The sequence below is a fragment of the Pezoporus wallicus genome, unplaced genomic scaffold, assembly GCF_028554395.1.
Source record: "Pezoporus wallicus isolate ANWC-B61680 ecotype Strahan unplaced genomic scaffold, APGP_CSIRO_Pwel_v1 contig_13838, whole genome shotgun sequence".
Classification (NCBI taxonomy): Eukaryota; Metazoa; Chordata; class Aves; order Psittaciformes; family Psittacidae; genus Pezoporus; species Pezoporus wallicus.
This window is the reverse complement of record NW_026640113.1, coordinates 346,553-359,788: the sequence shown is the minus strand read 5'-3', so window position 1 is coordinate 359,788 and position 13,236 is coordinate 346,553. Positions and strand designations below refer to the sequence as shown.

The window sequence follows — 13,236 nt, the reverse complement described above, 5'->3', positions numbered from 1 at the left end:
AGTGATGCAGAAAGCTGCCCTCCCTGGTTTCCAAGCCTCTTGGTCAATCCTAGCCTTGAAGGGACTGAACAAGCCACTCACCAATGGGTGAGTAACCTAGTAAAGGTCAAGCAGAAAGCAAGGAAAGCAGTTTTAACCCTGTCCCTATTCCCAGAGGCTCTCCTGGCACTACTTTGGAGGCAGGCTTTTTTTGTGGGGGGGGATTCATATCCCCTGCAATATGAATCTATTGTGAAAAGGGAAAATCTGAGATGTATTTCCATCATCCCAGCCTGTTTCCCTACAAGAAGGAGGGAGTGAAGCCCCAAATCAGCATGTTTTAAGTAGAGATGCAGCCAAGTGGGACAGTTGCTGGCACAGGAATTACTTGCTGAATGCTAAGCTTTTGTTAAAAGGCTTCGCAGCAAAACTGCAATAACTATAAATAAATGCATAATTTTCCTGCTTAGATTACTCTCTGGCTCCGTCCAGTTTGTTGTATAAGTTTCCTCCTTGATCCAATACATTCTAGTGTCTAAAACCTAAACCCAGGTTTGCATCGGTGCATTGATTGGATGCAATCAATTACTAAAGTAACCCAGTGCTAAAGTAAAGGCAGCCCTGGGACACAATGCAAGGATTTCACCCCCAAACCTCTCTCCTATATACACCACACCAACACCCACTGCAAGCCAGACAGACCCTGTGCAAGGTTTCAAGTGGCTGTTCACACTTGGTTTGATAGGCTCATCCCTTGCAAAACTCAGGTTACTTCCATTGCTTTCTGCTCACAGAGACACAGCAAGTGATTCCTAGAGAACTACCCTTGAATTGACTCATTCTGACTATTTTTATGCTTAGAAGTCAATGGCAAGTGTGTTCAAATGGAGTCGAGAGCTTTGGACCTTCCTTAATGAAGATTATAGCAACGTGCTAGTCAGGGCAGGGTAGCCTTGCCAGAGGTGGACATCACTACACTGTGTTTCTCCTTTAATTAGCCAGGTCTCCAGAAACCACCATCACAAATCACTGCATCATTTGCGTGTTGGGGATGCTACCGAAGAAGCTTGCACAGGAGAACTGAAGTCATTCCCCTGCACTGTGCGCTGAGCTGCACTAAAGGATTGGATGCTTGCTCCATCAATAGGCTTTAAAGATACTTTCTCATCTTTCTGTAAACATGAGCATCATTTTTGGTGTTTTCATGTTCTTTATCTCTCCTTTCCAGTCTCAATCTCCTCATGAGACAATAACTGGGCTGATAACACAAGGTAATACCTGGAAAACTGTATTTTCCTTCCATAAAAAGACACCCTTTGGTGTTCCTTGTATGGGGTGGGATCTGCCAGGACGTTGGATTTCAGCATTCGTGCCCCATTGTATCAGGTCACTATGAGGCAATAACAATACTGTTTAAAACAGAAAATGAAATATGTCTTTAATCCCGATGAATTCAAGGTATTTTAGAGGAAATCCGCATCTGCCATTTCTGGGAACAGCTCAAGTAGATCAAAAGGAAGTGACAAGAGCACAAGACAAAAAGAGAAAATGAAAAAGGATTGCTTTGGCCAACAGGATAAATTCGTAAGCAGAAATCACAGAATGTTTTGGGTTGGAAAGGACCTTAAAGCTCATCCAGCTCCACCCCCTGCCACGGGCAGGGACCCCTTCCACTAGAGCAGCTTGCTCCAAGCCCCTGTGTCCAACCTGGCCTTGAACACTGCCAGGGATGGGGCAGCCACAGCTTCTCTGGGCACCCTGTGCCAGCGCCTCAGCACCCTCCCAGGGAAGAGCTTCTTCCTTATCTCCAACCTAAACTTCCCCTGTTTCAGTTTGAACCCATCACCCCTTGTCTTATCCCTACAGTCCCTGATGAAGAGTCCCTCCCCAGCATCCTTGTAGCCACCTTCAGATATACCTACATGCAGGAGATAACACATTACTGTTGTACTGCACACACAAAAAGCTGCAGTTTGATTTAATGAAAGACTTCCTGACCTTAGGCAGTTGCATATCAATGAACACAAGCCTTTCTCCAGGTCTGACAGAAGATGCTAATTGTGATTGTTACTATCGATTAGACCAACAGACAGGTTAACTGGCCATATTTCTAGTAGGTGGCTGTGCACAAGATATACAGCAAAGCAAATGCTTTTCAGCAGCACAAACAGTACAAACCAAAGTACTTCAGAGCCCTCAAAGTCATCCCAAAGAGGTGGTAGCAAAGTTTTGGCACCCAAAATAAGACGAAATAAAGGCCCTCAAAACCATCAAGAAGAAAATCTCCTCTCAAATGATAGAAAGAAATAACCAGCTCTTCTTCAACAGTTGAAAGCTCTCCAATAAGCCATGATCTGAACCAGAAGTATTCATTACTGTTTCTATCTATAGTTGGCACCACAAGATGACAAAAAGGCATCTCTGGGAGAACACCAACGTATATTGGAGGCTTTGGTTCAGGTGTCAAAAAGTCCCAAAACCAAAACAAGTTTGCCTGGAGAAGAGAAGGCTCCAGGGAGAACTTGGAGTAGCTCCCAGTGCCTAAAGGGGCTGCAGGAAAGCTGGAAGAGGGGCTTTGGACAAGGGCCTGTAGGGCCAGGCCAAGGGGAATGGCTTTAACCTGCCCGAGGGGAGACTGAGATGAGCTCTTAGGCAGAAGCTCTTCCCTGGGAGGGTGCTGAGGCGCTGGCACAGGGTGCCCAGAGAAGCTGTGGCTGCCCCATCCCTGGCAGTGCTCAAGGCCAGGTTGGACACAGGGGCTTGGAGCAAGCTGCTCCAGTGGAAGGGGTCCCTGCCCATGGCAGGGGCTGGAGCTTGAGGAGCTTTAAGGTCCCTTCAGCCTAAACCAGGCTGGGATTCTGTGAACTCCACATGTGCAAGGCCATATTTGCTGGAGTTTTCCCAGGAACAGCAGGACACGCTCCCTGTTGAGGCAAAACATTCCCATGCAATAACCCAACAGGCAACCCTCAGCGCAATTAAACGCTGGCTTCCCACCAACACGCTTTGTCCTATTGCAATGGGTACTTTTCCACTCTGGAACTGTGCAAAGCCAATGAGTCAGCATGGCTGAAAACCCTCCTCTCAGCACAGTGTCCGTGCTCAGCAAGGAGATGGGCATCATGTGTCGTGCAGGAAGGAGCTCAACAGCATGAGCACCGCATCCATCGCTGTTAAGACATGCCAAACCCCAGCTGTACGTGTGGTTTGCCAAAAGAGTTCATTCTGATGCTATTTGTAGCCTCGAGCTCTGAAATCAAGAGCTGGTCTTACCTCTGACACGTCTGAATGGTTTGCACAGGTTTTGGACCAACCACCACCTCTTTGGTCCCAGTAAAGGGATGAGTTTCCACACTTCGTGAAGGTTTCCAAGGAGATAGATGCAGCTCTTGCTCAACTAAGTCCTTGCTATCATTAATCCTTTGGGTGATTTACCTACCATTTGAAATCAAAGGCCATCATGAGGAGCCTAATGATTTTTATATGGAATGTATATAGGACTAACAACCTAAAAGCAAGTAGGAATCAACACTTTGGACACCACCTTCAGATCTCAAAAGCAAAGACAACGTGCCTCAACCTGAAGCACCATTTGAAGAAAGACACTTGGGAGAAGACTTTAAATGGCAAATGACAGTTCCTCATTCCCATCTCAGATTCGTTCCCAGCTTTTACCTTCTACCCTTGTTTTACCTATTCTCAGCATAAGGACAATATGTGCCAGCACAGGGAGAACACAGTCAAGTCTGTTTGTCATTGGAGACAAAAAGGAATTAGATATCTGGAGGAAGAATAAAAAAAGGTGGAAGACCAAAGACAACAGATACCTGCTTATGAAATCACCAGAAAAGTTCAACATATTAATGTGAAAAAATACATATTTCATGTTTTGGGGTGTCAGACGATTGCTGTACCCATCAGGACAAGACCCTTTCCAACCAACACACACCAAGTGATGGATGGAACCCTCAATTCCAAGCACATTCCTGCTACAACCTTGATGCTCTCCTCATGGGAGTCCAGAAGGGCAAAAATGGATCTGGAGGATGAATAATTCATTCTAAAAGAGCCTTTGAAAAGAAGCCGATTGATTAACTAAGCACCTGCTAGGAGAAAGGTTTTTCAGCTAGCACCCTGCTGGCAATGGACATTAGCATAGCGAACAGTGGCCAGGACTGGATGACATTTAGGCAAGGGAAGGTAGGAGGAGTCAAGCAGAAGAGCCTTTCTAAGAGAGAATTAAAGCTTGGGAGGGGGAATAGGATGATAATGAAGGGATGTGGCTTGGAGGAGTGGTACTGCTACAACAAAGGGTCAGCCAGTGTGGGACCAGCAGCTCTCCTGCACCACAAAGACACGCTTCATCTGGGTACGGATGCCAGGATGGCTTCCTATTTTCATAGGAGAGTTCGGGTTGGAAATGACCTTAAGATCATCCAGTTCCAACCCCCCTGCCATGGCCAGGGACACCTCACACTAAACCATGGCACCCAAGGCTCTGTCCAACCTGGCCTTGAACACTGCCAGGGATGGAGCATTCACAACCTCCCTGGGCAACCCATTCCAGTGCCTCAGCACCCTCACAGGAAAGAACTTCTTCCTTATATCCAGTCTAAACTTCCCGTTTCAGTTTGAACCCATCACCCCTTGTCCTATCACTACAGTCCCGGATGAAGAGTCCCTCCCCGGCATCCCTATAGGCCCCCTTCAGATACTGGAAGCTGCTCTGAGGTCTCCATGCAGCTTCTCCAGGCTGAACAGCCCCAACTTTCTCAGCCTAACTTCATATGGGAGGTATTTTCTCTTGCCACTTCAAATGCAAGGGCTTTTTCCCTCCTGAGTGCTCCAAGACAAATTCTATGAGCCGTATGGCCTCTGCTCCTCACTTCTTTCCTCCACAGAACAAGAACAGCAGTTGAGTTGCATTCACAGACACCATGAGTTGCATTCACAGACACCATGCTTTTAAATACCTTAAAGGGACAAGAGAAGAGAGACAGGGTGTGTGCATGCATGGAGGGAAGCAGAGAGGAGCACAGAGGAATATCATTGCCCCTGTTTGAGGAGCAGACTGCATGCACTGATGGATCACTATCCACAGCTTTCCTAGGAAACTCCATTTCACCACTTTTTGCCTCATGTACCCCAAACCCCCTTTATTTCAGGACAGCAAGCATCTTCAGCCAGGCCATGCATCTCCTTCAGTGGCTTTTGTCGGAAGAGCAGTCAGCTGTACTCGTGTCTTTCTAGTACAAGAACATTGGATGTACAAACGCAACATAAACTCCCTTCCAACGCAAACCAGTCTATGATGCTATTCTGGACCCCGTCCTGCCAGACGGGTGAAGCAGCCAGCTACCAGGCTCGATCAGAGCACGTTTGCCTGCACAGAGAATCACATTTGCCTTGCTTCAGGGGATTTGAAGGCAAATACTGCACTGCTTTTTATCCTCTCCAGTCCCACCAGATCTAACTTCACCTCAGGCCCCAAACTCCCAGGCGCTGCAGACATTGCCCAAGGCAGGTCTGTATCCTATAGCCCAGACTCCAGACTCTTCTCTAGGCTATTTCCTCCTCTCCAGCTTGACTTGGCTCCGTTTCTCCAAACACAATCTGCAGACAGTTGGGCTCAACAGCAAAAGCAAAGCAAGAAGCCCTGTGAAACGAGACTGAACGAGCAGAAATGCTTTCTGGCAAGGCTTGAAAATCACTAGTTTCCAAGCAAATATGACTTAGTACCACCTGAGGACTACGTACCGCAGCTGGAGCTCTTCAAACTCAAACTGTCATTTGCTACAGGGAAAAGCTGAGCATAGATGGAAGTAGAAGGAAGCTTTGACCATCTGTGGGCTTCATCTCTCTCATCCCACCTCAGCTTTGCTACTCAAGAGCACTCACCACACATGCAGCAAAGGCAAAGCAGTTGGATAAACCCATTGCCAACTCATCGTGGGACATGTGGACTATTGCTTGGAGGTTGGAACAAGACTTGGTAGCCTCCAATCTTGCTTCTTGTGGGTGTCAGAGCAAACCATCTGCTGCTAATGGACAACTGGCTCTGTGTATTGGGAATGCTGAAGGGGAAGTTCAGCACCCTGATGAATGACACAGTTCCACACCCAGCACTGACTGTTCTCCACCCCGGCTCTTGGTCAGCCTATGCAACTCAGTACCCCGACATGCAGGCAGCATCCTCCTAGGTAGGTTTGTTCCACCCTGCAAGGAGTGCTTGCTGGCTCCGAAGAACATGAAGCAAAGCAAAGGGCCAAACTCTGCTGGGATTCTAACTCCAGATAAGGTTAATGTAAACTAGCTGGAAGATAGAAACTAAACTGCAGAAGAAATCCTTCTTTAGAAGGCTATGAGGGGCACACAAGCCTGGGAGCTGCACTGGAACCATAGAATCCCATAGTGGTTTGGGTTGGAAGGGACCTTAAAACTCCTCCAGGTCTGACCCCTGCCACGGGCAGGGACCCCTTCCACTAGAGCAGCTTGCTCCAAGCCCCTGTGTCCAACCTGGCCTTGGACACTGCCAGGGATGGGGCAGCCACAGCTTCTCTGGGCACCCTGTGCCAGCGCCTCAGCACCCTCCCAGGGAAGAGCTTCTGCCTAAGAGCTCATCCAACAGCTTTTGTGACTTCCTAATGCACAGGAAGCATGCGGACCCCAGGTTCTCACTTGGCTGCTTCTGGCCTTCATGGTAGGTACAAACCATGCATGGAAAAACCATTTCCCATGCCTAGAACTTCATTCCACCACCCAGGGGCAATGTAGTAAAGAGTGACACAAATTAAGCTGGCATTTCAAGGGACTGCTTAAAGAAAGTCATCATTAAAGTGAACTAAAATACTTGTGTCGTGTTAGGCATTTATGTCCCCTAGCAAACTCTTTGCACGCACTTTTGAGCTTGGAGAGCAGCTCAAGAACATCCCAACATGCCAAATAGCTTCTGACAGTCCATACAGATATTTTTACTGCTTTGAATGTCAGCAAAAAAATTAGTTAGGCACCTTAAAATATACATATATAAAGTACATTTGCCTACTCTACAGTAGGCTGTCTAGTCTGAAGACAATCAACCAGCAGAAAGAGACAGAGGTGCAACCATTCAACACACGTCGGTACAGAAGCACCCAAACTGGAGACCTAAATTCTACAGGACAGCCTTATCCCAGCCACTACACTCCATATTTAGCCTGCACATGTCCAGAAACTTCAGAGAAGAACTCTATGATTACGATTTCAAGCTCTACCCGGAGGCAGATGACAGGAATGTTTCATCACCTCACCCTGTCTCATGATGGCCTGCAATGCAAGAGCACCATGCAGTCATACAGGGTCAAGCACAGCTTGTTTGTATCTTATTGCACACTGCCACATACTCGAGGCATCTTGCTGGGAGCTGAGTTTAACCATGGCTGGTGAGGTCCTGCAAAGGACATGGAGGCAGAGCCCTCGAGCTCTAAAGTAATAAAGAATACCACGAACTTCTCCTGCTGCAGCTCGAGGGCCAAGCATGGAGAGCAAAAACCAGCAGAACCAGCAGCCAGAAAGATGCAGTGGCACAAACCACCCTTAGCAAAGCCTTTTGTTTGAAAGGCATCTGGAACAGCTGGGGCGTGACTCGACTCTGGGCTCATGCACTGAATTACCACCACTGTAATCCTAGCCAGGAGGGGTGCCTCAAAGCTCTATTTGTCATATATATTCTCTGGAGAGCAGCCTGGAGACCATCAGATCCAGTTCTGCCTGTGCAAAGGATGGTAGAACAAGACAACAAGTACTAACAATATCAGACTACTCACCATTGGTGCTCCGCGGTGACCTATGATGGCTGGCTTTGGTCCCAGAGCCTTCTTCTCCATTATGCAAGGGGATGAGATGGTGAGGGGGACGAGGTAAAGTGCAACTACAACTGCGAGGTATGCCGTGAACATCAACATCTGAGAAGCTGAGACGGAAAGAGGGAGAAAGAACTGGTGACAACCTTGGTCCTGACCTTCTCACACCACAGGAGAGAAGTCAATGCACCTTCATCTTCCTCCACACAAGAGATCTTTTTGCTCATCAAGTCCTGAGGGAGGTTTTCACTTCATTTTGTATTGGAGAAACAAGTTAAGTGAATTGCTTAAAGTCATAGAATCATGGAAGGGTTTGGGTTGGAAAGGACCTTAAGATCACCCAGTCCCATGCCCCCTCCCATGGTCCTTGCAATGTAGCCCAAACCACTGCTGATTTCCAGCCCATCGGGTGGAACAGCACCAAGTGTTGCCCTTCCTGACAGCAGAAATAGAGCACCAGGTAAATACACCTATAAATAAGCCATGGTTATCATGATGGTGCATTTATCACTTGCATTTACACCACCTGTGTCTCCATTGGTGGTTCACCAACACCACCCATTTCAGGCAGGGTAGAGCCACTTTAACTGCTTCTGCATTAAGATCTGTGCCAGCAGAGCTGCTTTTAATTTGCAATAATAATTTACTGAATAAAATGGATAGTTTAAAGAAATCCTTGGGGTGTGATGGTGCTGCTCTACCCAAAGTCTCCACAAGCAACTGTATTACAGCACCAGCAAATGCAGCTAAGAGAGTATCAGCTGCAATGCTTGGGGCTAGATGAAGAGCTCTGCCTCCCATCTCCCAGCTACCAGCGACTTCCCACAAGGTCCAAAGTCTCTGGGAATCTCTCAAAGGTGCTGACAGTGCAACAGAGACACCCTTGTACCCCACAGACGTGAGTTCCTTATAAAGAACAACAGGCACCTTTGAACTCCTGAGCGATTTGGAGTCACTTGAAACCACAGATATTAAAGCAAAAAACTTGAATTCTTATTTTAATAATTATGATTTTTTTTGAAAACTCATTCAGGCATTGGAACTTGAGGGAAAGCCTCCAAAATATCCTTTAAATCAAATTCTTGCAATGGGTACATGATGGAGAAGGTGGGGTTTTAAAGGGGAAGGACAGAGTCTGGTCCTGACCACAACTGATCTGGTTTCACCCATAAACAAGGTGGGTTTGCTTCCACCACCTGATAGCCTCATTCAAGCATGTTCCTATGAGCCAGAAAGTAACACGAGTAACTTTGCCAGCTAATCTTTCCCCCTGTGGAAAGGAGGTCAATCACCCAGAGAGCATTCAAGGCACTCAATGGCATCGTGCTAAGTGAGCTCATGCTGTGTCCTGCACCATAAAGGCACGGTACTCTGGAGTTGTGCTCTACCAGCATCAAAACCTCCAGATGGACACAGGATGTGGTCCTGACCCCATTTCTGCTCACCCCAAGAACACCACGCACCAACCAGGCTTTGAAAAGAACCAACCTCATTGTCAGCAACTCTCAGCTGTGCAAAGACTCTGGTTCCTTCCATCCTAGTACTGAAACTAAGGGATTAAACAGCACGTAGAATCATAAAATAGTTTGGGTTGGAAGGAACCTTAAAGCTTATCCAATTCCAACCTTCATGCCATGGGCATCTTCCACTAGAGCAGCTTGCTCCAAGCCAATGTGTCCAACCTGTCTCAGATTCAGACTAAAGGCAAGCACCATGTGAAATGCATGGGCTTCCAAAAACTGTGGTCACTGGACTGCACTCACAAGGAGAGGATGCCCCAGCATGGGTCATGTTAAAATGACCAGGATGGACAGGGCCTTTGAGTAACCTGTTCTAGTGGAAGATGTCCTTGCCCTTGGCAGGGGGTTGGAACTGGATGGGCTTTAAGGTCCCTTCAACCCAAACCAGTCTGGGATTGTATGATTAAAATGGAGCTGAAGACTCACCCAGCCACACATATGCAGCAACTGAGATCATCCACAGAAAACCCCCCAGAATGAAATACATGCATCATATATACAATTTGATGGTCTGTATGGAAAAAGCTCTCTTGGTGACCACCAAGCAAGCAGGGCAGATAAATCTCCCACTGTCTACAACATGACAACCCCAATACTTAGATGCAAGCCTTCTTTCCCCACTCCTCCTGCTCCTAGTTACCATTTCAACCTAGTCTGGGCTCCAAGAAAAGCAGGTTTCTCATGCTCACATTTGTTACTCAAGGCTTCAAGGGCTGCTCTGAGTACAATGTTTTCTATTTGACCTCAGAAGCAAGCTTTTGAAAACAAGCTACTATCACAGAATCATAGAATAATTTGGGTTGGAAAGGACCTTAAGATCATCCAGTTCCAACCCCCTGCCATGGGCAAGGACACCTCACACTAAACCATGGCACCCAAGGCTCTGTCCAACCTGGCCTTGAACACTGCCAGGGATGGAGCATTCACAACTTCCTTGGGCAACCCATTCCAGTGCATACTACCTTTGAAAAGACTTTTAAAGCATCTATTCTCCAGGTTGAGAATAAAGTAGCATAGAGGAAATGAACATAAATTAGAAGAAAATTGAGGAATTTGCTCAGAAAAGAAGATGGTTGCTCATGACTCACGCCTCAAAGAAATGAGATTTGATGCAAGAACAGACTTGCACCAATGCAGCTGCCCCAGCTATTTCCAGGGGATTGCTCTTAGTGAATGAAACTGTATTTTCCCATTACAAGTGACTGTGGGTTCTCACAGAGATTTCAGTTCTTCTCTTCCGTTTTCAACACCGCCACATCAAGTGTATCTGCACCAAAAAGCCTGTGAACTCCTCCAGGTAAGATGTGCTTCACAAGTAAAATGACCCCCAAATGACTTCAAGATCAAATGCTTTCCTCAAACACCAAAGCCCACAAAGCCAGGAGCAGAAGAAGAGAAGGGGAAACAGCTTCCTGGCTTAGTTAAAAAGCAGAAGGAATTCAGAAGGAGCACATGCAATCTCTGCTGTAGGCATCACCACAAATCCTCCCCTCAACTGGCAGCCTAATTACATGCTAGGCCATACTTAAGAAGAACTGGGTACAACTTTATTGGCATATTTATAAATCAAGACAGAGCAATTCTTGCTTAAAAAGGTCTCTCTGGCGAGCAAAATCTTTCCATCTTCAGACACCGTTTCCTCATTCTTCACTCCCACTTCTTGGAAGTCTCTCAAGTGCTGCCAAATTCTTCCAGGGCTTGTTTTTCGCTGGGGGTTAAATACCCATTCAAATGCATTGTTCCCGAGCTGGCACTAATGTCTGGGAAGATCCATGGATGCCCTGAAGAAAAACACTTCTGAGGGCACAGGGATCAAGTTATTTCACATGAAAACCTGGAGGAGCAGCTGAGGCTTGGGAGAGCCCCAGGCAATGAGGTGGGACAAGGGAGATGCACAGAAGAGCTTCAGTGGAGAGAAGCATCAACAAGAAGAGCTGGGCTCAGTGTGACCTTCACAGCTCTTCTCCCTTAGACCTTTGACCATGTTTATATGCATTTAAGTAAGCACCTAACCATCAGAGGACCAGATCTCTACCGAGCCCTCTGGGTGCTACGGTACCACAAGCAACAAGTCCATTAAGACTTTCAAAAGCCAGAAATGCAGATGAACAAGAAGCCAGGGGAAGGAAGAAGAGCTTATGAGATAGAGAGAATACTGCATGTTAGCGGCAGAGGGTGCATTTATGTTTTGTAAAACAGACTGATCGAAATCTCAATGCTTTTATTCACTTCATCATTTAAAATAGCCCTTTTGTCTCCAGCCCAGGTGTGCTTCTGACTACAGACTGACAGCCATGGGATCTGGATGCATTCCAAGGAAGTTGTGAGTGCTCCATCCTCAACAGTGTTCAAGGCCAGGTTAGACAGAGCTTGGAGCAACATGGTCTAGTGGAAGGTGTCCCTCCCCATGGCAGGGGGCTGGAACTGGATGAGCTTTAAGGCCCCTTCAACCCAAACCATTCTATTATTCTATTCCTAGACCAGATGCACCAATCCAGTTTCACACAGATTACTCTAGCAGAGCATGCACCTCCCTATTGTGGCTGAGGTGTAGGATGCTGAGCCCTGGGAAGGAACCAGTGCTGCCCCCCCCAAGGAGAGGACCCAATGCCCCACCAGCCCCCGAGCATCATGCAAGGACACGAGTGGTACTCACTGGCTTTCTCCGTGCGTGCAAACTGCCCCGCTACCAACCACGACAGGGCTGTGACTGCTGCAAGTGCTCCTATATGCAAGAAAGGGGCTGTGGCCTGCAGGATACAAGAACAGGAGAGAAAAAAAGGTATTGCAAACACAACACCACCTTGGAAATCCACTGATCTCTCAGGTTCCAGAGGGCATCAGAGCATTCCGTTTCCAGTTGGATGTTGCACGACTCCCACATTAGGCTCCTGCATCCTATTTGGGTATCTCTTCTTCCAAATCCTACCTTTGCCTTTGGTACTCAAGCCTCTAAGAATCATAGAATGGTTTGGGTTGGAAGGGACTTTCAAAGCTCACCTCTCCAACCCCCATGCAATAAGCAGAGGTATCTTCATCTAGATCAGGTTGCCCAGAAGTCAAAGCAGGAAGAGAGATGGAGCTGTTGGAGCGAGTTCAGAGGAGGCTACAGAGATGCTGCAAGGGCTGGAGCAGCTCTGCTCTGGAGCCAGGCTGGGTCAGTAACAAAAATCTTCTTAGGAAGGTCTTGGAGCAAGCTGCTCCAGTGGAAGGTGTCCCTGCCCATGACAGGGGGTTGGAACTGGATGAGCTTTAAGGTCCCTTCAACCCAAACCATTCTATGAACACACTATACTGTGTATCATCACATTGTATCACCATGAGAGAAAGCTTGAGAAGCATCCTCTGAGTAATGCTTTTGTTCTCCAATTGTCTGTCTAAATCTTAAACTCAAAACAACAACAGGAGCCAACCAAGGAAGAGAAGCACTTCTCAGAAGCATTAGTCACTCGTGTCAGTGCTGTTCTTCCCCACCCCACAGCACAAGAACACAGCAGCTGCGTTCATTTTTAGATACATACAAACTTATGCGCGATGTGAAAACAAACCCAGAGTACTCCTCCCACGAGCCTGGGATGAGCATAACGCTCCAGGCTGGACACCAACATCCCAAGCACTGCTAGCCAAAACAAGGGGAGGAACTGCCCTCTCCCTCCAGCAGCTATGAGTCACACTCAGTGTTTTCCACCTCAAAGTCTGCAGCCAAGCCCTGGTTTGAGTTTATGAGCCCAGGAGATGGAGACAAAGTGATAGTGGCCTTGAGGACTCCATGGGAGTTCTGCTGCCACCTTTCTCATTGCCAAGACTTCACTATTGGAAGTGACAAACATCAAGACAGGGTTTTATAGAGTAGAAAGCTGCACGTGGCCCATTTCTCCTCTTGAGAAGCATCCTTG

At 47.2% G+C, this 13,236-nt stretch overlaps 1 protein-coding gene across 6 annotated transcripts in view; it reads right to left on the bottom strand.

The window, feature by feature from the left end:
• Positions 1 to 13,236, bottom strand: part of GDPD5 (glycerophosphodiester phosphodiesterase domain containing 5) — a 163,211-nt gene that overhangs the window by 24,173 nt on the left and 125,802 nt on the right. For all 6 annotated transcript variants that reach the window (XM_057417395.1, XM_057417396.1, XM_057417394.1 and 3 more), the window contains exons 7-8: positions 11,997 to 12,090; positions 7,785 to 7,930 (exon numbers count right to left, since the gene is read on the bottom strand). In XM_057417395.1, coding sequence (XP_057273378.1) covers positions 7,785 to 7,930; positions 11,997 to 12,090 — 240 coding nt within the window. The remainder of the gene's footprint in view (positions 1 to 7,784; positions 7,931 to 11,996; positions 12,091 to 13,236) is intronic.